Source organism: Borostomias antarcticus (genome assembly GCF_949987555.1).
Source record: "Borostomias antarcticus genome assembly, chromosome: 32".
In the NCBI taxonomy this organism is placed as follows: domain Eukaryota; kingdom Metazoa; phylum Chordata; class Actinopteri; order Stomiiformes; family Stomiidae; genus Borostomias; species Borostomias antarcticus.
Genome location: NC_140265.1, coordinates 3,725,896 through 3,751,672, shown reverse-complemented (window position 1 = coordinate 3,751,672; position 25,777 = coordinate 3,725,896). Strand labels below are relative to the sequence as shown.

Sequence of the window (25,777 nt, the reverse complement as noted above, 5' to 3'; positions counted from 1 at the left end):
GATTGCTTACACCTTCAGTACCTGATTAGATAAAATGCCTTGACGTCCGGGTGACTCACCTTAGGCGATTGTTCAGGTGGTGAATCATGTGATGTCAGCTGGTCAAGCCCAGGGACAGAGCATGAGAGAGAGAGAAGGAGAAAGTGAAACAGAGAGAGGAGTTCTCTCTCTCCCATAGATGCCAGAGTGATAAATAAAGAGGCTAATCCAGGCATTCAAGATGCATTAGAAACACAGTTGTGTGGTGGTGTGTGGGATACTCACACAGTAGCAGGCTGTGATGGTGATCTGGATGTGTTCCTCCCTGGTTGACACACCTGCTTCAGGTACAGGAGCTTATGGAATGTCTCGTCAGCACTCTCGATGGAGGCGCTCACACTCACCTGAGAAGTGGGAGAGAGAAGAACAGAGGTACAATAATTCAGACGGGGGAGGAGAGGTGTTATCATAGCTAACATTTATATAAACTCCAACACAGGGATGAGTGGTGCTGGGAGAGAGAGAAAAGCACCTAATGAAACAGTCATAAGAGGCATGAGAGGGCAGGGACATTCCACAAACATCTCTGGCTTTTTAGACACACCTCATCTTCAGCGAAGACTTGGGTTTGAGGGCAGGAATGTACACTTCTTCATAGCCTTAGTTAGTGGAAGGATCTGTCTGGCAGCTGGCAGCTCGTCGGCAATGAAGTGACTCTCATAGGCAGAGGCCTGACAGAGCAAACCGTTAGTTCAGGCAGTAGTCCTCTCTCCTCTTCTAAACTCTGAGCTATAGGACAGACTCGAGTTACAGAAGGAGGCTGAGAGTCACATGTTCGACCTCAAGGTCTGTCTCACCTCTCCCCATTTGCTGTCCTCGTCCACACACACACACACACACTCTCTCTCTCCCTCTCACTGGCACAACAGCCAGGATCCTCCCTCTTAAGCACCTACTGCATTTTTAGTTTGCTATTCTTCACTTTGCTTTCAGCACTAGATTATGCTCCAAGTCTCTTGTATTAAAAAATGAGATGCACTTGTGAGTTCTGGCAATTAGTAGTACACTGACCTTTCCTATGTTAAATGTGATTATAGTAAGTCACTTTGGATAAAAGTGTCAGCTAAATGACTGTAATGTAGTTAAGAGTGCGTGTGAGTGTGTGCGTGGCGTTACCTGCATGCGGTTCATGGACTCTGAGCTGGTCCAGCTGGTTGGCAGAGCTGAGCGCCTCAAGGCGGATGTTGTCAGCTTCATCTTCTTCTCCTGAGCTCGCTGTATCACTGTCTCCGCTTCGTCAGTCCGACAGCCTGTGCAGACAGACACGCACAGTTCCAACTCATCAGGCAGATACACTATCAAACATGAATGAACCAATACAGGTCATCAGAACTCAAAAACATCATGATGAGGGGCAGTCCATACAGTGAGTTGGAGTGTGTGCTCCTTAGCATGTGGCTGGAGGGAGTGGATCTGTTGTGGGAGAGTTTGAGGGAGGAGGGCAGGGAGGAGTCAGTATTCTCCTCAATGTTGGAGTTGGAGGAGGCAGAATTGGGATACTTATTCTTGCTGAATAAGAAGGAGCTCTGCATCTGTGGAAGACAAATACATACAGGATGTGTAAGGAGGAATACGCTCCCAAAATGAAACCGCAGAGTAAGAGGCATGGGAAGCGAGGGAGAGTGGAGGAGAAGATCTATGAAAAATTGCAAGTGAGAGCTAGTCAGTCACTACGAGAGAAGAGAGCGAGGTGAAGAGAGAACACTAGGGAGACGGTGACTTGAGCATGTGCTCTAAACGCAAACGCTTAAGGATGTAGTGCGAGTATATAAAATTATTACTACTAAGTGATATAGAGGGTGTCAGTATGCATTCTTTCAGAGCGTTCTGGAGACTGCTATACATGCAGATGAGATGCTCATGACTTACTCGGACGGTTTGGCTCCACTGGGTCCTTTAGCATCAACTATCAGACGCTAAGGAAAATAATCTATTGTAATTAATAACAGTGGCTCCACTGCAGCCGTTGCGTTTGATGCCTGCGTCCGACATTAAGAGAATCTACTAGGTTCATTTCTTGATTTTTGATGGACGCTGACTGTTGACGCTGACGGACGCAGTGGAGCCAAGGGGTTAGAAGGCGTGTCTGGTGAAGCACAGCTGGCAAGGTCTGAACTCCTGTGTGAAGGAACAGACAAGGTCAGGCAGAGTCATGCAGGGTGTCGAGGGAAGACAGGTAGCAGCCAATCACCTTCTCAGACACAAAAACACATTATCTTGTCTTAGTGGAGCTGCTGTCATTAATTACAATGGATTCATTTCCTTAGCATCTGATGGTTGACACTGACGGATGCAGTGGAGCCAAGGGATTAGATTGCCTACCTGTTATTTTAAGAGTTGTTCACAGGCCTTTTTGGTCGATACAATATCGTACACAGACAGGTGCTGCTTCTGAAGAGTCCAGCTGCTCAAGGGCTGCACTGACTTCAAAATGGCATCACATTGTTCCTAACTACAATTCAGATGGTCTCTGGTTCTGCTGTAGGAGAAACAGATATGGGAAGAATATGCACACTGTATGTTATAACTGAGCCGACTCAGGTGTAGAGGAAAGGGTAAGCACCTGAGCAAGTAATCACACCAGTATTATTGATCTGATATAACATGTTGTTCAGCTAAAAGCAATCGGAGGCATTATCATCACATAGGTATTTGCTACGCTCTGAATCAACAAACGGCATGGCACAGCCCAACAAGCACTCTCAGACACTCGTAACCAAATCATTGATTCTAATTTGGTTTTGTCACATAGCTCATAACGCACGTGTCAGCGCTGTTGCTTGATGGGTGAGTTGTGTACATGCTATTGCTATAATAAATAATCCTGGGGGGGGGGGGGGGGGGGCATGTGGTTATGTTACATACCTACTAGATATTCTATATACACTAGATGTTCTAGATAGTCCATTGCCTGGGTGGCTGGGGTCTTTCAAGATCCTGTTGGCCTTGGTCTTGTATCTTAAATGGTTGATGTAGATGTCCTCAAGGTATGTTCCCCCCAAAGGTACGTTCAGCTGATCTCTGTAGATAGATAGATAGATAGATAGATAGATAGATAGATAGATAGATAGATAGATAGATAGATAGATAGATAGATAGATAGATAGATAGATAGATAGATAGATAGATAGATAGATAGATAGATAGATAGATAGATAGATACAGGTGAGGTTAACGCTGTGCTGGGACAGTCCAGGGCTGAGTTTCCCCAGAGGCATCCAAGCGCTACGTTCATCGTAAGCTACGGCGTTCTTCTTACCGCTTAGTGCCTCTGGGAAACTCAGCCCAGGGCCAGAGGTGTGTGTGGTGCAGAGGTGAGGAAGAGATAGCGGCCCGGGACTGGGACTGGCTGCAGCCCTGACTCTCCAGCTTCAGACGGTCGTTCTGCCTTCAGCCTCTCCATCTGTCCCAGGGGGAACACAGCTGTTAGTCAACACCATAGCTCAGAAGACGTGTGTATGTGTGCGTGTGATCGTGTTACCTGTGTGTGCCTGTGTGTGTGTGGTGTTACCTCTGTGCGGTTCATGGACTCTGAGCTGGTCCAGCTGGTGGGCAGAGCTGAGCGCCTCAAGGCGGATGTTGTCTGCTTCATCTCAGTCTCCCCAAGCTCGCTGCATCACCGTGTCTGCTTCACCATCCAAACAGTCCGACAGCCTGTGCAGACAAGTTAGAACATACTCTGGGTGGATACACTTATCAAACATGAATACACAAAACACCAGTCTTTAGGACTCAACATCACGATGAGGGGCAGTCCGTCAAGTGAGTTGGAGTGTAAGCATGCAGAAGAGCAGAGCATCACAGCTACTAGTTAATAAACTCCAACACAGGAATCAGTGGTGCTGGGAGAGAAGCTACGGTGTGGTAAAATCACTTTACTGAGTCACATTGATTGTGATTAGGACCAGCAGACATTAACACACACTGGGTAGAGTGTGCAAAGGTGTATTAGCCGGGTATTCATCTTCATACAAGCTATTCAACTACTACTGAACTAAAAGATGCCATCAGTACCAAGAATGATATCTTGACTGCCGTTTGAGACAGCATTGTTACCGCACGTGATTTTAGCCTCATCATCTTGCCTTTGTTTTTTGTTTATTTTATATATTGTACAGCACTTTGGTGCAACTTCTGTTGATTTTAAACGTGCTTTATAAATAAAGCTGACCTTGACCATCACTCACCTCCACCTCAAACACTGGAATGAACACCAGGGTGTCTCTATCATTGACGGGCTGTTCGCCTAGCTTCACCGCGTAGTTCCGCAACAGGTATGCTTTTCCACTCTGAAAAGCAAGGAATACAAATGAAGAGGGAGTAGCGCCAACTACAATAGTTAACAAATATTAACCAGCTCTGTTAAGAGTAAAATATTGATTCCGTTTTTCTTTGAATAATATTAATCATTTGAATACGGATTCTGGTGGCCTGTCGGATGACAATAATTAGTGTGAGTACTACAAGTCAAGTATGATCACAAACACTTGTCATTTGTGAACCAGTGCCTACAAGAGTGACCTTAATGCTGAGCAAAACGATCAATACACTGTGGCTTTGAAATGGGTTAGACTATACACTATAATGCTGGTAAGATCATGTTAACTGAAGCTGAGGTGGGCGTCAGGTGGCGACATGCTGGTGTTCTTGCCTTCTGAGTCGATATTGATGGCGTCACCGTCTCTGGCCACCGAAAACACATTGTAGTCACCGCCTCTGGCCACTGAAAACACGTTGTCGTCCTGCGTAAGGATGGTTAGACTTGGCCCTTCCTCATCCATCACTAACCACATTCAGAGCCTGACCCTCTATGGCCGTGTGCTCCTACAGGAAGACAGTCAAGCGTTTGTGCATGCATGTCTGTGGATCAGCGTTAGAAGCGCCACAACTATAACTTGGGACGTGAACTAACCACCACCCGTCCGTCCAGTGAGATAGCCCAGCCTACCACTCATTTACCATAAGAATTTACCCCACGTTTGGTGAACATGGTGCTCAGCACTGCAGTGCAAGTATATGGTCCACTGCCCCCCTTAAGATACACCAAGTGAACCATGTCACCCAGGGCGATGGCGTAACTCCACAGGGAGATCACCCCTATTGGCATTCTGGAAATAAAAATAATTTGACAGTCAGACATTACACACCAATGTGACAAGTCAGAGCAACATACTGGTGAGAGAGAGTGTGTGTGTGTGTAATGTTTATGCTGTGAGAGGTTGGCGGTGTGTGAACTCACGTGAGAGCATGGGTGTAGTTGAAGCTGGGAGTGACCCCCAGGAACCCCAGAATTCCCTCCATCACCATGGCAGGGTCAGCGTGAAGCTGGGAGCCATCCACAATGTGCGATTGGACATACCACACAAATCACAACACTGGACTACTTATAATACTGAATATGATGCAAGGTACTAAAGGTGCCAGCATGGGGGTCCCAGCACAGACATGACACACGGAAACATTTAGCAATTTGTGGCAGGGCTGAGTAACTAACTGTAGTTCTAATAGAGACATGGCATACCTGGTTGGGTTGGTAGTGGCGAAGCCAGCACTCCAGGTGAATGACTGACCCAGGTCTAAGGCAGCATTTCTACAGCATGAGTAGGTCTCGTGGGGAGGTCGGCCCTGCCGCCAAAACCCGTTTAAACGTGTGGTTGATGGCCGACGACCATAGGGTCCTGGTGAGCTTGCCGGTGCTACAGTGGGCACACAAAAGGTTAAAGGTGACACTCAAGTCAAGAGTTATTACACGCTGGGTTTTGCGACTTTCCCTTAATTCAGCAAAGCATCTTCCACACCCAGTCAGCCCCCTGCTGTAGCCTGTATATCGATGACAGACTGACACAGACAGACAAGATTTCCTCTCTGGCCCTCTCCCCTCTACACACATTCCCCCTCTTCAATGTGAGCCTATATGAACCTACCAAGTGAGATGTAATGGACTTGCATTACACAAGGATTCAGAAAGAGAGTCATGAGCCAAATCCGAATCAAAAGAGTCATTTGATGAGTCATTTGATGAGCTGAGTTATTGTGTGAGCTGACTAGCAACAGACTGAATTGAATCGTCCAATCACCTACCAATGAAAATGTGAACACAGGGAAACCATCCAATCACCTTGGACAGACATTAATAAAATAATGTTTTAAGGGATTGAGTCAGTCTGAAGAACCTCCTGGAGAAAGTAAGTAACTTGGGTTATAGCAGAGAGTTACCACTCTTTGTTAGCTAGCTATAATTTATAATAATTGGAATTTGACCAACAAAACTTGAGTAAATTATAAAGTTATGTATTTCACAAGTGCCATATGAATCACTTTAACAATTAATTTTCTTAACATTGACTGACTAGCTAGCTCACAGACGCCAACATAGCTAAAGCTCGCCAACAAACTGATGTTGAGTGAGACAACGTTAGCTAGATTAGTGTTACATTATCCACATTAGAGTTACAGCATTAAGTACATGGTTAAAATCCATGTTAAGGTTATTTCTAGCAAAAAATAGTCGTATTTTTGATGAATATAGCTAACGTTTAAGGAGACATAAAAGGCTCGAGAGATTTCATATTTCCCGGGCAAAGCACATCAGTCCTATAGACATACGAATGATTGGTACAGTACTCGTCAGTACTCATCTTTGTTAGCTAGCTATAATTTATCATATTATAATTGTAATTTGATTACAAAACCTAAGTAAATTAAATGTTATGTATTTCACAAGTACCATATGATTCGCTTTAACAGCGAGTTGAGAAACATTGACTGACTAACTAGCTCAGAGCTAGAGCTCGCTCGAGACATTAAATGCTCGAGACATTTCATATTTCCCGGGCATAGCACATCAGTCCCACAGACGATACACATACGAATGGTCTCCATCTATAGCTTAGACAGGGGTTTGCTCAACTAAAGTTGAATAAATAGCAAACATGTAAGCACAGTAACACTTGTCCACTATTCTTACGGTGTCCCATCGACCGCCTCACAATCTCGGCGGCCATATAGATACGCGCGCTATTGATGATTGATAAATGGTGATTCCTCTCCCTGTCATCAGAACCCTTCAAACAAGAACCAGGAGTGTTAGGGGAGGTCTTTGACATGCTGAACCTCAAGGTAACTACTGCTGAATACCAAACTGTTCATTTTGATAGCCTATGTTTAAAAAGTGCAATGCAGTAAGGTAATTAAACAAACATCACAATTTCTCAATCATGTTACCTACAGTCGTGGATCTACTTACTGCCACTGATTGAACACATACAGTGCCTGTTATGTCTCACATCTGTCCTGTTTACTACTGCTTTATAATTACATCCTTCACTGGATCAATATTGAATATGAGTCTGAGGTTTGTTTGTCTGATTACATCAGGCCCAGTGCAGAGGACATCAACTGGGCTTTGTGTCAGACAAAAAACATTACTGCCACCAGCATTGAGGGTTAATCAAAGTCATTGACCACATTGTTTCCTCAGAAGACAGACATCTGGTGACTGATAACATACTCTTCACGAATGCACAGATGCCATACACAAGACTAGTTGGATAGAATAGTATAGTATTTTGTACTATATCTTCACTCTGTTGTATAGAATTGCATGGCTATGCCCATAACTTTAAGACCTGTTTGAAAGAACAGGTGTAGGTCTTTAATTACCTCATATTGATACATGTACTTCATTCTAAAGGCCATAGATGGCAAAGTCTATTGGCTGATGGTAGGTGGTATGTTGGCACCCGGTGTTCGGGTTGAGTTTCATGATGTTTATCCTCATTATAGCAGGGCAACACAATCATCTCAGCCCTGCACAGTGCCTTGCACAGAGATACAGTAGATTTACGCAACTACTACTACCAGAACACACACACCTTAAAGATTTGCTTTGATACACTAGTTTGAGTTAAAAGGCTTCACAAGAGCTAAATACTGTTTTTCTCTGATCTTAAAGCCATTCCCCCAACACACAGAACTGAATCAAGAAGCGATATTGTTGCAAGTGACCTCTTGTGTTCTGGTCCTAGATGAGTCCACCAACATCCCCATGACCTGGAACCTCCCGGCCTCCAGGACCAGGGGACGGCACTCCTTACAGTCCAGGACCAGCGAGCCTGAAATGGAATATATATTTTTTATAGTATAAAAGATATTAAAAATCTGAAAGAACGTGTACATGACATCCGTCACATAACATGTGTGGGCATTTGTAAAGCATAGAACATGCAATTCACTTACTGTGGCCGTGCACTACTAGTACATATATTATACAATGGGTCTGAGATGGGCTTAAAGGTGAACATGCTGATACTTAAATGGTTTTAAGTAGCTCAAAGTATGAAGGAGTTGACTGCTAAAAACGTACGGAAGATGACATCAAGGAAGACATTCAACATCAGTATACAGCCTTGTTGATACACAACAAGCAGCATTCATTTAACAATGCTATTTAATGTAAGGGAGGAGGATGGCATATCTGCACATTTATAGTCCTTACCTCTCCATGGTCAATGTCCATAGACTCCAAGTCAACGTCTATGCAACTCCGTTTCAGGTCAATCTCTGATGAGAAGGCGAGAGAGGGAGAGCAAAAGAAGTGGCATAAGAGATCTGTGTTAAAGCTAACAACTGAAAGAGGTATTGGAAGGTTGTAGAGAAGAGTGTGCGCTCTCACCTCACTCCTAAGTGTGTAAGTGATTGGAGAAGGGAACAAGACAGAAATAATAGAGCTGAAAATAGCTGTGTTGAGACAACTGAACCCTCAAGGGAGAGTGAAGCATGTGAAAAAAGAGCAAGACAAACAGTACTGACCTGCATTTTGACAGTGTTCTGATGGTTACATGCGCCAGAGTGGCATTCATGACGGTGGCGGACGCTGTCATTGTGTGATCTGTATAATCCAACAGCTTCTCCCCTAAAGCGTACTGGAAGGAGAGCAGCTACTAAACCACAAACATGGGACATGAAAGGTCATCATTATAAACGTTATCTTTATTTAATTTTACGCTGGCCTAAGACCCAGTGGGTGCTTTGACTTGTTCACTGGTAGATGCAAGCATGCCCAATATGGTGTGGTAAATACAGTCTTATTCAGTACGAGTGTGTAGTAATCCTCACTTGGTCCTTGCAAGCTACCTGGTCTCCAGTGTGTATGTGTTCATCTAAGTTCACATCGTCCACTATGCTTTATAAGCATTCTACTGTAGAATGAAGACGAGTATGTTCAGTCTGTGTAGTGACGAGGCAGTGTTTTCAAAACATCACAGCCAACACCCCTGATATCGTTGCTGTCAGTGAAAATCTTAGAGTTCATTCTGGAGGTCGGCCGTACCTTCAATTACAGCTTAAAGGAAGCTTTCTAACCAAGGTGCTAAAATACCAACATATAGACGAGAGCAGACCATATCACATCTAGGCTACATGTGTAGACTTAGACCCCGTTTACACCTTGCATTAAAATGCGTCTTGTATCGAGATTGTATCTAGATAATGATTTAGCCTGATTACATTTACACCTGGCATTAATATGCGTTTCGAGTATCATTCAACCCGATCCGTTCGAGATCCCACATGCACCCAACTGTGAAAACTGTCTTTAGACAACTCAGGGTCTGAGATGTTGGGACGGTGGCGTGGATAGTGGCGTGGTGGCGAGACTCCGCCCCCTCAGGTCAGAGGTTGTGGGGGGCAGGTCAGTGATTGCCAGGCCATCCCCATGCACCCCTCATTGGAGACCGTGTGTCTATAGCCCACCCCGGGCTGAGCAGTAGCTGTGGAGCTGTTGACCTTTACGAGAGCATGCTTGTGTCCCTAAATTCCAACTTAAGCTGCTCTAAATTCACTTCAATGTAAAGGCATGCCGGCTTGGCGAGCTGAGGAGTGGGAGATATGTGCAAGTAAACATTTCTTATTAAAGATAATGGGTCACTTTCTGAACAACTCACACTCCTCATCGTCATCATCCTCTTCATCTTCCTCTTTCGACTCCTCCTTGGCTTTGACCGTTCCTGTCTTCTTGTAGCTGAAGTGTGTCCCTCTCTTGTTCTGCATCTGTAAAGCACAACAGTTGCAGATTAAGTCAAACACAGAGGCTCCACAGTCAGTGGGACATAGGAGTAGCTATAATGGGCCATTTATTTATCCTCCATCAGCAGGCATCTGATCAAAGTGACACATTCAGTATTGTCCCTCCGACATTAAACAGCTAGCTAGTTAGCTTGCATGATACGTTCATTATTCAGTTAGCCTGCCTCTTGTGCAACGTTCACTTAGTTGCTAGCTAGCTACCGTTGGCTAACTTAGCCAGCTAGCATTTAAGTTCGCAAGGCAGTTTCAGCAGCTAATAACTAGCTAGCTAACTATCGAGAACGGGCATAATCGCTAAGCTGCCTTTGCTAGCTTCTGAGGACTGACCCTGGCTCAAGCTAGCCAGCTACTAGATATTCGATTGAACTTTTGGCTGTAGCTAGAGATCTAGATAGATCACTAGCTGACGTTGCTGTGTTCCCTCACACACACACAGTCCTTCTTCAACAGGGGATAGGTAACGTTAGCATACCCTATCGCAAGGCAGAATGTAGAGCGTTATATCCATGGTTTCAACTTCGAACTGGATGTAAACAAAAGCGGCGTGCTGCTGTCATGTGTGAGAGATGTCGCCAGAAACTCCAGCAACAATAGCCACAAGCGACTCGGCCAGCCCACGACTTGATGACTTATTTCTTCTCCTCTCAGTTTTTTGGCGGATCGCAAAACAACATAAGACGCATACCGCCACCTACATGCCGGAATGTGCAGCATCAGTTTGCCTGTCCACCGTGTCCCCAAATCCCAACTGACACAGCTATTCATTGACTTCAATGCAAAAGCATGCCGGCTTCAGACAGCTCTCTCTCAAAAAGTATAAAGGCTGCAGCTTAGCTATTGACACCGTGGGAATCCTGAGAACTTGGTGAACATTTCTATGTATAATTGTCCGTGTAGCTTAAAAACTGTAGGCATGGCGACGAGTTAGAAAAAGTGTAAAAATGCAAAACTAGCAGCTCAAAAGTTAGAGGGTTGGCCCATACGTTTCAATGGAGAGCGCAGTTGCCGAACAAATCGTCATAGAGCCAAAACTATAAGTCACACGGCTTAGAGACTTACATTGTACGAATCAGCACAGTTGTGTGAACATTTTAATGTATAATATGTGTAAGAGCTGTTAAAACTGTAGGAGCGACAGCAGTTTACAAAACGTGTAGATATTTTCAAAAAACAGGCTACCACACTCTAGAAACTGAACATTCCACACATGCGCTTCAATGTTAAAAAAGGTCCAAAACAAACTTAAATTACATAAAAACTATAAGGAATTTTAAAAATCTGTTGAATGCGTTAAATGTGCTAAAGGTCCTGAACATTTTAAACTTTGAAGGAGGTTTCTAGCACAAAAAATGAAGGAGAAGATAGGTTTCAAAGTTTCAGAGAATTTCAAGGTCCAGCCATAGACTTCCATTGTAAAAAAAATATTGAAAAAGCTGAATATTTTAAAAAGTATAAAAGATATTAAAAATCTGAAGATATCCCACAAAGACCTTAAAGAGCTGAACATTTTGATAGTTGAATGGTTTCTGTAGCTCAAAGTATGAAGGAGTTGAAGGCTGAAGAAGGTTTCAAAACTCCCCCATTGACTTCCATTCAAAATAAATGTTGAAAAAGCTGAATATTTTAAAAAGTATAAAAGGTATTAAAAATCTGAAAGAGGTCCCATCGTGTCCTTAACAAGCTGAACATTTTGATAGTTGAATGGTTTCTGTAGCTCAAAGTATGAAGGAGCTACAGCGAGCCAAAATACGTACGGAAGAATAATAATAAAGAACTGGATAACAATAGTGTGAATGCTCTAAAGCATTCACACTAACTAGAAAATTGCATTTCCTGCAGAAAATGCGTGTGAATGCTGAGCAGCTGAACGGAATAGCAAAAGCATTGCTGAAAATGCATGAATGTGAAAAATCTGAAATGTCAAATGCATCACACCTGAATGGTTGAAAATCCTGGAAGCTGAAAAGCCTGGAAGCTGAAAAACCTTGGAGCTTAGCTGAACTGTGAAACTGGCAGAATTGGAAGCTGAAGTGCATTACATAAAGAAGCTAAGAACTTAAATACATTGCTACAAAAGCTGGAAGATAAACTGTTACACTGTAATGATGGAATGTATTGCTAAAAAGATTGCAAGCTGAAAAACCTGGAAGCTTAGCTGAAATATGAAACTGGGAGAATTGGAAGCTGAACTGCATTGCCTAAAGAAGCTAAAAACTTAAATACTTTTAAACTGTTCAACCTGAGTAGTTTAAGCATTGAAATGAGCCTTTAGCTTGAAAGATGAACAATAGAGTAATACTGTCAAAGCTGAAAGATGGAATAAATGATGGAACGGATAGCTTAAAAGGTTGGAAGCCTGTCAGGGACAGTACAGTGACCTCTGGGCAATCTCTATGCACCCAACGGTGAAGACCATGTGTCTCTAGTCCACGTGGGCTGAGTTCTGTGGTCTATGGCGTGAATAGTGGCATGGTGGAAAGGCTCCGCCCCCTTGGTCACCGTTGGTCAGGGCCAGTGCATTGACCTCCGGGCAATCTCCTTGGTGAAGACCGTGTGTCTCTAGCTCACTCGGGCTGAGTTGTGGGGTCTGTGGTGTAGATAGTGGCGTGGTGGCGAGACTCCGCCTCCTTGGGTCACAACCTGTCGGGGACAGTACACTGACCTCTTGGCAAGCACCCACCCGTGAAGACCATGTGTCTCTAACCCACTCATGGTCTGAGTTGTGGTGTCTGTGGCGTGATCAGTGGCTTGGTGTCAAGACTCTGCCCCCTTGGGTCAGAGCTGGTCATGGACAGTGTAGGCCATGCCAGGCTACCCACCTGCCTTCACCAGTGGAGACCATGTGTCTCTAGCCACCTCAGAGGTTGTGCAGTGAGGATCGTGGCGTGGTGTGATTGCGAGACTCCGCCCCCTCCAGTCAGAGCAGGTCGGGGGCAGTACACTGACATCCGGGCAATTTCCATGCACCCACCAGTGAAGACCATGTGTCTGAAGCTCACTCATGGGCTGAGATGTGGCGACAGTGGTGTGGATAATGGCGTGGTGGTGAGACTCCGCCTCCTTGGGTAACAACCCAGCCGGGACAGTGCAGTGACTTCTTGGCAATCTCCATGCACCCACCCGTGAAGATCATGTGTCTCTAGCCCACTCAGGCTGGGTTGTGGTGTCCGTGGCGTGGTGGCGAGACTCCGCCCCTTCGAGTCAGAGCCAGTCGTGGACACTGTAGGCCGTGCCGGGCTACCCACCTGCCTTCACCAGTGAAGACTGTGTGTCTCTAGCCCCCTCAGAGGCTGTGTTGTGAGGTCCGTGGCGTGGATAGTGGCGTGATGGTGAGACTCCGCCCCCTCCTGTCAGGGCAGGTCGGGGGCAGTGCACTGACATCCGGGCCATCTCCATGCACCCACCAGTGATGACCGTGTGTCTGTAGCTCACTCAGGGTCTTAGTTGTGGTGTCTGTGGCGTGGATAGAGTCGTGGTGCCGAGACTCCGCCCCCTTGGGTCAGAGCCGGTTATGGACAGTATAGGCCTCACCGGGCTACCCACCTGCCTTCACCAGTTAAGACCGTGTGTCTCTAGCCACCTCAGAGGCTGTGTTGTGAGGTCGGTGGCGTGGATAGTGGCGTGATAGCGAGACTCCGCCCCCTCCGGTCAGAGCAGGTTGGGGGCAGTGCACTGACATCCGGGCAATCATCATGCACCCAACAGTGAAGACTGTGTGTCTGTAGCTCACTCAGTGGCTTAGAGGTGGGGTCTGTGGTGTGGTGGCGAGACTCCCCCCCCTTGGGTCATAGCCGGTCTTGGACAGTCTACTGCTCCCCGGGCCACATACATGCACCCAACTGTGAAAACTGCATCTTAAGCCAACTCAGGGTCTGAGATGTGGGGACGGTGGCGTGGATAGTGGCGTGGTGGCGAGACTCCACCCCCTCAGGTCAGAGGTTGTGGGGGGCAGGTCAGTGATTGCCAGGCCATCCCCATGCACCCCTCATTGGAGACCATGTGTCTATAGCCCACTCTGGGGTGGAGCAGTAGCTGTAGAGGTGTTGTATGGAAGTCGAGGTTAGAAGAAGTAGCAGTGAAAAGCAGTAGGTGTTTGTTATAAGTACTGCTAGTACTACACTCAAAAATAGATTAGACCACTCATCATAACTCATAGTTTTATTGAGTTCAATAGCTGAAAGAGGAGAAAATATATTATAAGTTTGCAGCCTGAAAAAGAGTGTCATTCTAAATATTTCTTTGGATATAAGGAAGGAAGGAAGGAAAGAAGGAAGGAAATAAGGAAGTTGGATGGATGGAAGAAAGGAAGGATGGAAGGAAGGAAGGAAGGAAGGAAAGAAGGAAGGATGGATGGATGGAAGAAAGGAAGGAAGGAAGGAAGGAAGGAAGGAAGGAAGGAAGGAAGGAAGGAAGGATGGAAGGAATGAATATGAATGCTACCACAGTAGTCATAAAAGGGTGCCTGTACAGAGAGCCTGCGCGTGTCCCCAAATTCAAATCTTAACTGACACTGAGCTTCCTCTCATTCACTTCAATGGAAAGGCATGCCGGCTTCAGACAGCTCTCTCTCAAAAAGTATAAAGGCTGCAGCTTAGCTATTGACACCGTGGGAATCCTGAGAACTTGCTGAACATTTCTATGTATAATTGTCCGTGTAGGTTAAAAACTGTAGGCATGGCGACGAGTTAGAAAAAGTGTAAAAATGCAAAATGAGCAGCTCAAAAGTCAGAGTGTGGGCCAATACGTTCCAATGAAGAGCGCAGTTGCCGAACGAAACGTCATAGAGCGAAAACTATAAGTCACACGGCTTAGAGACTTAGATTGTACGAATCAGCACAGTTGTGTGAACGTTTTAATGTAGAATATGTGTATGAGCTGTTAAAACTGTAGGAGCAATAGCAGTTTACAAAACGTGTAGATGTTTTCAAAATATGAGCTGCTACACTCTAGAAACTGAACATTCCACACATCCACTTCAATGTTAAAAAGGGTCCAAAACAAACTTAAATTACATAAAAACTATAAGGAATTTTAAAAATCTGTTGAATGCGTTAAATGTGCTAAAGGTCCTGAACATTTTAAACTTTGAAGGAGGTTGCTAGCACAAAAAATGAAGGAGGAGATAGGTTTCAAAGCTGACAAGGGGTTTCAGGGTCTGCCATAGACTTCCATTGTAATTTTTTTTTGAGAAAAGCTGAATATTTTGAAAAGTATAAAAGATATTAAAAATCTGAAATATATGCAATAAAGACCTTAACAAGCTGAACATTTTGATAGTTGAATGGTTTCTGTAGCTCAAAGTATGAAGGAGTTGAAGGCTGAAGAAGTTTTCAAAACTCCCCCATTGACTTCCATTCAAAAAAAAAGTTGAAAAAGCTGAATATTTTAAAAAGTATAAAAGGTATTAAAAATCTGAAAGAGGTCCCATCGTGTCCTTAACAAGCTGAACATTTTGAAAGTTGAATGGTTTCTGTAGCTCAAAGTATGAAGGAGCTGCAGACAGCCAAAATACGTACGGAAGAATAATAATAAAGAACTGGATAACAATAGTGTGAATGCTCTAAAGCATTCACACTAACTAGAAAATTGCATTTCCTGCAGAAAATGCGTGTGAATGCTGAGCAGCTGAACGGAATAGCAAAAGCATTGCTGAAAATGCATGAATGTGAAAAAATCTGAAATGTCAAATGCATCACACCTGATTGGTTGAAAATCCTGGAAGCTGAAAAGCCTGGAAGCTGAAAAACCCTGAAGCTTAGCTGAACTGTGAAACTGGCAGAATTGGAAGCTGAAGTGCATTACATCAAGAAGCTAAGAACTTAAATACATTGCTACAAAAGCTGGAAGATACACTGTAATGATGGAATGTATAGCTAAAAGGATTGGAAGCTGAAAAACCTGGAAACTGAGCTGAAATATAAAAATGGCAGAGTTGGAATCTGAACTGTATTGCCTAAAGAAGCTCAACATTTGAATACATTGCTGCAAAAGCTGGAAGATGAACTGTAATACTGTCAAAACTGAAACATGGAATAAATGATGGAATGTATTGCTAAAAAAGCTTGTAAGCTGGAACACCTGGAAGCTTAGCTGAAATGTGAAACTGGCAGAATTGGAACTGCATTACCTAAAGAAGCTAAGAACTTAAATACTTTTCAACTTTTCAACCTGAGTAGTTTAAACCTTGAACTGAATCTTTAGCTTGAAAGATGAGCAATAGAGTAATACTGTCAAAGCTGAAAGATGGAATGAATGATGGAATGTATGGCTTAAAAGCTTGGAAGCCTGTCGGGACAGTACAGTGACCACTGGGCAATCTCTATGTACCAGACGGTGAAGAGCGTGTGTCTCTAGACCATATGGGCTGAGTTCTGTGGTCCATGGCGTGGATAGTGGCGTGGTGAAAAGACTCCGCCCCCTTGGGTCAGAGCTGGTCGGGGGCAGTGCAATGACCTCTGGGCAGTGTCCTTGCATCCACTGGTGAAGACCGTGTGTCTCTAGCTCACTCAGGAGCTTAGCTGTGGGGTCTGAGGCGTGGTGGCAAGACTCCGCCCCCTTGGGTCAGAGCCAGTAGTGAACAGTGTAGGTCACATCGGGCTACCCACCTGCCTTCACCAATGAAGACCGTGTGTCTCCGGCCCACTCAAGGATTGAGTTATGGTGTCCATAGCATGTTCAGTGGCGTGGTGACGAGACTCCGCCCCCTCGGGTCAGAGCTGGTCGTGGACAGTGTAGGCCGCACCGGGTTACCCACCTGCCTTCACCAGTGAAGATCGTGTGTCTCTAGCCACCTCAGAGGCTGTGTTGTGTGGTCCGTGGCGTGGATAGTGGCATGATGGTGAGACTCCGCCCCCTCCAGTCAGAGTAGGTCGGGGGCAGTGCCCTGACATCCGGGCCATCTCCATGCACCCACCAGTGAAGACTGTGTGTCTGTAGCTCACTCAGGGTCTTAGTTGTGGTGTCTGTGGCGTTGATAGAGGCGTGGTGGCGAAACTCCGCCCCCTAGGGTCAGAGCCGGTCGAGGACAGTGTACTGCTCCCCGGGCCACCCACATGCACCCAACCGTGTGAACTGCATCTTTAGCCAACTCAGGGTCTGAGATGTGGGGACGGTGGTGTGGATTGTGGCGTGATGGCGAGACTCCGCCCCCTCCGGACAGAGCAGGTCGGGGGCAGTGCACTGACATCCGGGCAATCTCCATGCACCCTACAGTGAAGACCGTGTGTCTGTAGCTCACTCAGTGGCTGAGATGTGTGGACAGTGGCGTGGATAGTGGCGTGGTGACGAGACTCCGCCCCATCGGGTCAGAGCCGGTCGAGGACAGTCTACTGCTCCCCGGGCCACACACATGCACCCAACCGTGAAAACTGCGTCTTAAGCCAACTCAGGGTCTGAGATGTGGGGACGGTGGCGTGAATAGTGGCGTGGTGGCGAGACTCCACCCCCTCAGATCAGAGGTTGTGGGGGGCAGGTCAGTGATTGCCAGGCCATCCCCATGCACCCCTCATTGGAGACCATGTGTATATAGCCCACTCCGGGGCGGAGCAGTAGCTGTAGAGGTGTTGTATGGAAGTCGAGGTTAGAAGAAGTAGCAGTGAAAAGCAATAGGTGTTTGTTATAAGTACTGCTAGTACTACACTCAAAAATAGATTAGACCACTCATCATAACTCATAGTTTTATTGAGTTCAATAGCTGAAAGAGGAGAAAATATATTAATATGAGTTTGCAGCCTGAAAAAGAGTGTCATTCTAAATATTTCTTTGAATATAAGGAAGGAAGGAAGGAAGGAAGGAAGGAAGGCAGGAAGGAAAGAAGGAAGGAAAGAAGGAAGGAAAGAAGGAAGGAAGGAAATAAGGAAGGATGGATGGAAGAAAGGAAGGAAGGAAGGAAGGAAGGAAGGAAGGAAGGAAGGAAGGAAGGAAGGAAGGAAGGAAGGAAGGAAGGAAGGATGGATGGAAGAAAGGAAGGATGGAAGGAAGGAAGGAAGGATGGAAGGAATATGAATGCTACCACAGTAGTCATAAAAGGGTGCCTGTACAGAGAGCCTGCGCGTGTCCCCAAATTCAAATCTCAACTGACACTGAGCATCCTCTCATTCACTTCAATGGAAAGGCATGCCGGCTTCAGACAGCTCTCTCTTAAAAAGTATAAAGGCTACAGCTTAGCTATTGACATCGTAGGAATCCTGAGAACTTGCTGAACATTTGTATGTATAATTGTCCGTGTCGCTTAAAAACTGTAGGCATGGCGACGAGTTAGAAAACGTGTAAAAATGCAAAATGAGCAGCTCAAAAGTCAGAGTGTGGGCCCATACGTTTCAATGAAGAGCGCAGTTGCCGAACAAATCGTCATAGAGCCAAAACTATAAGTCACACGGCTTAGAGACTTACATTGTACAAATCAGCACAGTTGTGTGAACATTTTAATGTATAATATGTGTAAGAGCTGTTAAAACTGTAGGAGCGACAGCAGTTTACAAAACGTGTAGATATTTTCAAAAAACAGGCTACCACACTCTAGAAACTGAACATTCCACACATCCGCTTCAATGTTAAAAAAGGTCCAAAACAAACTTTAATTTCATAAAAACTATAAGGAATTTTAAAAATCTGTTGAATGCGTTAAATGTGCTAAAGGTCCTGAACATTTTAAACTTTGAAGGAGGTTTCTAGCACAAAAAATGAAGGAGGAGATAGGTTTCAAAGCTGAAGAGAATTTCAAGGTCCAGCCATAGACTTCCATTGTAAAAAAAATATTGAAAAAGCTGAATATTTTAAAAAGTATAAAAGATATTAAAAATCTGAAAGATATCCCACAAAGACCTTAAAGAGCTGAACATTTTGATAGTTGAATGGTTTCTGTAGCTCAAAGTATGAAGGAGTTGAAGGCTGAAGAAGGTTTCAAAACTCCCCCATTGACTTCCATTCAAAAAAAAAGTTGAAAAAGCTGAATATTTTAAAAAGTATAAAAGGTATTAAAAATCTGAAAGAGGTCCCATCGTGTCCTTAACAAGCTGAACATTTTGATAGTTGAATGGTTTCTGTAGCTCAAAGTATGAAGGAGCTGCAGACAGCCAAAATACGTACGGAAGAATAATAATAATAAAGAACTGGATAACAATAGTGTGAATGCTCTAAAGCATTCACACTAACTAGAAAATTGCATTTCCTGCAGAAAATGCGTGTGAATGCTGAGCAGCTGAACGGAATAGCAAAAGCATTGCTGAAAATGCATGAATGTGAAAAAATCTGAAATGTCAAATGCATCACACCTGAATGGTTGAAAATCATGGAAGCTGAAAAGCCTGGAAGCTGAAAAACCCTGAAGCTTAGCTGAACTGTGAAACTGGCAGAATTGGAAGCTGAAGTGCATTACATCAAGAAGCTAAGAACTTAAATACATTGCTACAAAAGCTGGAAGATAAACTGTTACACTGTAATGATGGAATGTATAGCTAAAAGGATTGGAAGCTGAAAAACCTGGAAACTTAGCTGAAATATAAAACTGGCAGAGTTGGAATCTGAACTGCATTGCCTAAAGAAGCTCAACATTTAAATACATTGCTACAAAAGCTGGAAGATGAACTGTAATACTGTCAAAACTGAAACATGGAATAAATGATGGAATGTATTGCTAAAAAAGCTTGTAAGCTGGAACACCTGGAAGCTTAGCTGAAATGTGAAACTGGCAGAATTGGAACTGCATTACCTAAAGAAGCTAAGAACTTAAATACTTTTCAACTTTTCAACCTGAGTAGTTTAAACCTTGAACTGAATCTTTAGCTTGAAAGATGAGCAATAGAGTAATACTGTCAAAGCTGAAAGATGGAATGAATGATGGAATATATGGCTTAAAAGCTTGGAAGCCTGTCGGGACAGTACAGTGACCACTGGGCAATCTCTATGTACCAGACGGTGAAGAGCGTGTGTCTCTAGACCATATGGGCTGAGTTCTGTGGTCCATGGCGTGGAAAGTGGCGTGGTGAAAAGACTCCGCCCCCTTGGGTCAGAGCTGGTCGGGGGCAGTGCAATGACCTCTGGGCAGTGTCCTTGCATCCACTGGTGAAGACCGTGTGTCTCTAGCTCACTCAGGGGCTTAGTTGTGGGGTCTGAGGCGTGGTGGCAAGACTCCGCCCCCTTGGGTCAGAGCCAGTAGTGAACAGTGTAGGTCACACCGGGCTACCCACCTGCCTTCACCAATGAAGACCGTGTGTCTCCGGCCCACTCAAGGATTGAGTTATGGTGTCCATAGCATGTTCAGTGGCGTGGTGACGAGACTCCGCCCCCTCGGGTCAGAGCTGGTTGTGGACAGTGTAGGCCGCACCGGGTTACCCACCTGCCTTCACCAGTGAAGATCGTGTCTCTAGTCACCTCAGAGGCTGTGTTGTGTGGTCCGTGGCGTGGATAGTGGCATGATGGTGAGACTCCGCCCCCTCCAGTCAGAGTAGGTCGGGGGCAGTGTCCTGACATCCGGGGCCATCTCCATGCACCCACCAGTGAAGACCGTGTGTCTGTAGCTCACTCAGGGTCTTAGTTGTGGGGACGGTGGTGTGGATAGTGGCGTGGTGGCGAGACTCCGCCCCCTTGGGTCATAGCCGGTCTTGGACAGTATAGGCCGTGCCGGGCTTCCCACCTGCGTTCAGCAGTGAAGACCGTGTGTCTCTAGCCACCTCAGAGGCTGTGTTGTGAGGTCCGTGGCGTGGATTGTGGCGTGATGGCGAGACTCCGCCCCCTCCGGACAGAGCAGGTCGGGGGCAGTGCACTGACATCCGGGCAATCTCCATGCACCCTACAGTGAAGACCGTGTGTCTGTAGCTCACTCAGGGGCTGAGATGTGTGGACAGTGGCGTGGATAGTGGCGTGGTGACGAGACTCCGCCCCATCGGGTCAGAGCCGGTCGAGGACAGTCTACTGCTCCCCGGGCCACACACATGCACCCAACCGTGAAAACTGCGTCTTAAGCCAACTCAGGGTCTGAGATGTGGGGACGGTGGAGTGAATGGTGGCGTGGTGGCGAGACTCCACCCCCTCAGATCAGAGGTTGTGGGGGGCAGGTCAGTGATTGCCAGGCCATCCCCATGCACCCCTCATTGGAGACCATGTGTCTATAGCCCACTCCGGGGCGGAGCAGTAGCTGTAGAGGTGTTGTATGGAAGTCGAGGTTAGAAGAAGTAGCAGTGAAAAGCAATAGGTGTTTGTTATAAGTACTGCTAGTACTACACTCAAAAATAGATTAGACCACTCATCATAACTCATAGTTTTATTGAGTTCAATAGCTGAAAGAGGAGAAAAGATATTAATATGAGTTTGCAGCCTGAAAAAGAGTGTCATTCTAAATATTTATTTGAATATGAGGAAGGAAGGAAGGAAAGAAGGAAGGATGGATGGATGGAAGAAAGGAAGGATGGAAGGAAGGAATATGAATGCTACCACAGTAGTCATAAAAGGGTGCCTGTACAGAGAGCCTGCGCGTGTCCCCAAATTCAAATCTCAACTGACACAGAGCATCCTCTCATTCACTTCAATGGAAAGGCATGCCGGCTTTAGACAGCTCTCTCTCAAAAAGTATAAAGGCTACAGCTTAGCTATTGACATCGGAGGAATCCTGAGAACTGGCTGAACATTTGTATATATAATTGTCCGTGTAGCTTAAAAACTGTAGGCATGGCGACGAGTTAGAAAAAGTGTAAAAATGCAAAATTAGCAGCTCAAAAGTTAGAGGGTGGGCCCATACGTTTCAATGGAGAGCGCAGTTGCCGAACAAATCGTCATAGAGCCAAAACAATAAGTCACACGGCTTAGAGACTTACATTGTACGAATCAGCACAGTTGTGTGAACATTTTAATGTATAATATGTGTAAGAGCTGTTAAAACTGTAGGAGCGACAGCAGTTTACAAAACGTGTAGATATTTTCAAAAAACAGGCTACCACACTCTAGAAACTGAACATTCCACACATCCGCTTCAATGTTAAAAAAGGTCCAAAACAAACTTATATTACATAAAAACTATAGTGAATTTTAAAAATCTGTTGAATGCGTTAAATGTGCTAAAGGTCCTGAACATTTTAAACTTTGAAGGAGGTTTCTAGCACAAAAAATGAAGGAGGAGATAGGTTTCAAAGCTGAAGAGAATTTCAAGGTCTGCCCATAGACTTCCATTGTAAAAAAAATATTGAAAAAGCTGAATATTTTAAAAAGTATGAACGATATAAAAAATCTGAAAGAAGTCCCATCGTGTTCATAAAAAGACAAACATTTTGATATTTGAATGGTTTCTGTAGCTCAAAGTATGAGGGAGTTAAGGAGAGCCAAAGTATGTACGGAAGGAAAAAAGAGAGGTGTCAATTCTAATACTAGAAAATTGCATTTCCTGCAGAAAATGCGTGTGAATGCTGAGCAGCTGAACGGAATAGCAAAAGCATTGCTGAAAATGCATGAATGTGAGAAATCTGAAATGTCAAATGCATCACACCTGAATGGTTGAAAATCCTGGAAGCTGAAAAGCCTGGAAGCTGAAAAACCTTGAAGCTTAGCTGAACTGTGAAACTGGCAAAATTGGAAGCTGAAGTGCATTACATAAAGCAGCTAAGAACTTAAAAACATTGCTACAAAAGCTGGAAGATAAACTTACACTGTAATGATGGTGGAATGTATAGCTAAAAAGATTGGAAGCGGAAGAACCTGGAAGCTTAGCTGAAATATGAAACTGGGAGAGTTGGAATCTGAACTTTATTGCCTAAATAAGCTAAAAGCTTAAATACATTGCTACAAAAGCTGGAAGATAAACTGTAATACTGTCAAAGCTGAAACATGGAATAAATGATGGAATATATTGCTAAAAAAGCTTGTAGGCTGGAAAACCTGGAAGCTTAGCCTTAACCTAAAGAAGCTAAGAACTTAAATACTTTTAAACTTTTCAACCTGAGTAGTTTAAGCCTTGAACTGAGCCTTTAGCTTGAAAGATGAGCAATAGAGTAATACTGTCAAACTGTGGTGGTGGCGAGACTCCGCCCCCTTGGGTCAGAGCCCGTCATGGACAGTATAGGCCTCACCGGGCTACCCACCTGCCTTCACCAGTGAAGACCGTGTGTCTCCAGCCACCTCAGAGTCTGTGTTGTGAGGTCCGTGGCGTGGATAGTGCCGTGATGGTGAGACTCCGCCCCCTCAGCTCAGAGCAGGTCAGGGGCAGTGCAATGACCTCTGGGCAATCTCCATGCATCCACCATTGAAGACCGTGTGTCTCTAGCCCACTCAGGGGCTGAGTAGTGGGGTCCGTGGCATGGTGGCGAGGCTCCGCCCCCTTGGGTCATAGCCAGGTGTGTGTCTCTAGCCCACTTGGACTTCTGTTGTCCATGGTGTGGATAGTATGTTTCATTTGAAGCATACTTCAGCCTTTCTGTCCTTTTTTGGTTCTGGTTCTGCTTCCTGGGCACTGTCACTTTCCAGGACCTCACAAGTGGGAACTGAACATTAGCACCCTGATTAAGATAGCAAGCATCGGTGTTAGTTCCTATAGCAGCTGAAGAAATTCAACCTGCCATGGACCATGATGGTAAAATTCTACACCTGCATCACAGTCCATCCACACCTTCCCCATCACCACCTGGTTTCCTGCCACTACAGTCAAGGACTGCCCTCCCTCCAGGCCCTGCACGTCTCCAGGGTGCTGAAACGGGCCAGGAAGATCATGGCCGACCCCTCCCATCCGGGCTATGGCCTCTTCACACCGGTCCACTCTGAGGCTGCGGTCATCAAAGACAAAAACTGTTCGACACAGGAACAGCTTTTTTCACTCGGCCATCAGCCTTATCAACAAGGCTCCCCTCTGACTCCCTCCCAAGCCCCCTGCAATTTTCGCACTATACTGACTACTGCACTGTCTCAATTACTCGGCTGAAGGCTATCAGGATTCCATCTCCCACTTCACACAATGGTACCTGAACAACCACCTGCTACTAACAAGGCAAAAACCAAGGAAATGGTAATCACCCCCAACACATCGAACACAGCCCACTACTCCATCCACAATCCCACCTACATCAACAACGAAGCAGCACTCCTGACAGGTAGAGGCTTCACAGAGCAGGCGGTTAGTTCAGGCAGTAGTCCTCTCTCCTCTAAACTCTGAGCTGCAGGACATTCTCGAGTTACAGAAGGAGGCTGAGTGACAGATGTTAGACCTCAAGGTCTGTCTCACCTCTCCTCATTAGCTGTCCTTGTGCATGCGCGCACACACACACACACACTAGGGCTGCACGATTATGACAAAAGATAATTGCGATTTGCTTAAAATGCTAATTGCGATTAATAATTGTGATTAATATTTAATATATAATACGAATATATAATAACCAAAATGCTCCCAAATCACGGACGTTGATTCCTTTCTTGCTACTAACTCACTGACCTTGTTTTCGCTAATTTTTTCACTACTCACGGCTGCAGGTACTGAAATTTCTGCGCACAGCGCACTCAGCGGGAGCACGTGATTGGTTAGACAGCATAAGCGCCTGTGATTCGTCCGTGTAGTCCTAGCACACTCAATTCAAAGCAAAATTATTAATCACATTAATTGCGGCCTTTTGCAATAAGTTAATCGCGGAGGTCATAATCGGGATTTCGATTAATTGTGCGCGCACACACACACACACACACACACACACACACACACACACACACACACACACACACACACACACACGTCTTGTCTTACCCGGGCTGGTGGACTTGGTGAGGTTGGGGCTGTAAGTCCAGGGCCAGGGGGGGGTGTGTGGTGAGGAGGGGAGGAGGAGATGGAGGTCTGGGCTCGGCTGCAGCCCTGACTCCAGCTTCAGACGGTCGTTCTCCGTCTTCAGCTTCTCTCTCTCCCTGGGGGAACACAGCACACAGCTGTTAGTCAACACCATAGCTCAGAAGATGCGTGTGTGTACAGTATGCGTGTGTGGCATCATGTTACCTGTGTAGTTGAGAGTGTGTGTGGTGTTACCTGCATGCGGCTCAGACTCTCTGAGCTGGTCCAGCTGGTGGGCGGAGCTGAGCGCCTCAAGGCGGATGATGTCAGCTTCATCTCCTTCTCCCTGAGTTCGCTGCAACACTGTCTACACTTCGTCATCCAAACAGTCCAACACACACACACACACCACACACACACACACACACACACACACACACACAAACACACACACACACACACCTTGTCTTACCCAGGCTGGTGGACTTGGTGAGGTTGGGGCTGTAAGTCCAGGGCCAGGGGGGGGGGTGTGGTGAGGAGGGAGGAGGAGATGGAGGTCTGGGCTCGGCTGCAGCCCTGACTCCAGCTTCAGACGGTCGTTCTCCGTCTTCAGCTTCTCTCTCTCCCTGGGGGAACACAGCACACAGCTGTTAGTCAACACCATAGCTCAGAAGATGTGTGTGTACAGTATGCGTGTGTGGCATCATGTTACCTGTGAAGTTGAGTGTGTGTGGTGTTACCTGCATGCGGCTCAGACTCTCTGAGCTGGTCCAGCTGGTGGGCGGAGCTGAGCGCCTCAAGGCGGATGATGTCAGCTTCATCTCCTTCTCCCTGAGTTCGCTGCATCACTGTCTACACTTCGTCATCCAAACAGTCCAACAGCCCCACACACACACACACACACACACACACACACAC

General features: G+C 45.5%; 1 protein-coding gene across 1 annotated transcript; it reads right to left on the bottom strand.

Annotated features, from left to right (window-relative positions):
• Window positions 1-281: 281 nt before the first annotated feature.
• Window positions 282-25,240, bottom strand: LOC311327428 (uncharacterized protein; the record flags this gene model as incomplete). Its single annotated transcript, XM_084460465.1, has 18 exons — window positions 282-383; window positions 1,156-1,289; window positions 1,405-1,571; window positions 2,362-2,518; window positions 2,905-3,060; window positions 3,299-3,442; window positions 3,551-3,693; window positions 4,227-4,328; window positions 4,691-5,364; window positions 5,561-5,735; window positions 8,047-8,153; window positions 8,537-8,599; window positions 8,842-8,981; window positions 9,984-10,089; window positions 23,376-23,606; window positions 23,717-23,870; window positions 24,842-24,996; window positions 25,115-25,240. The coding sequence occupies 9 exons, from the start codon at window positions 25,238-25,240 to the stop codon at window positions 5,630-5,632; spliced, it is 1,188 nt and encodes a 395-aa protein (XP_084316591.1). The 3' UTR covers window positions 282-383; window positions 1,156-1,289; window positions 1,405-1,571; window positions 2,362-2,518; window positions 2,905-3,060; window positions 3,299-3,442; window positions 3,551-3,693; window positions 4,227-4,328; window positions 4,691-5,364; window positions 5,561-5,629.
• Window positions 25,241-25,777: the final 537 nt, after the last annotated feature.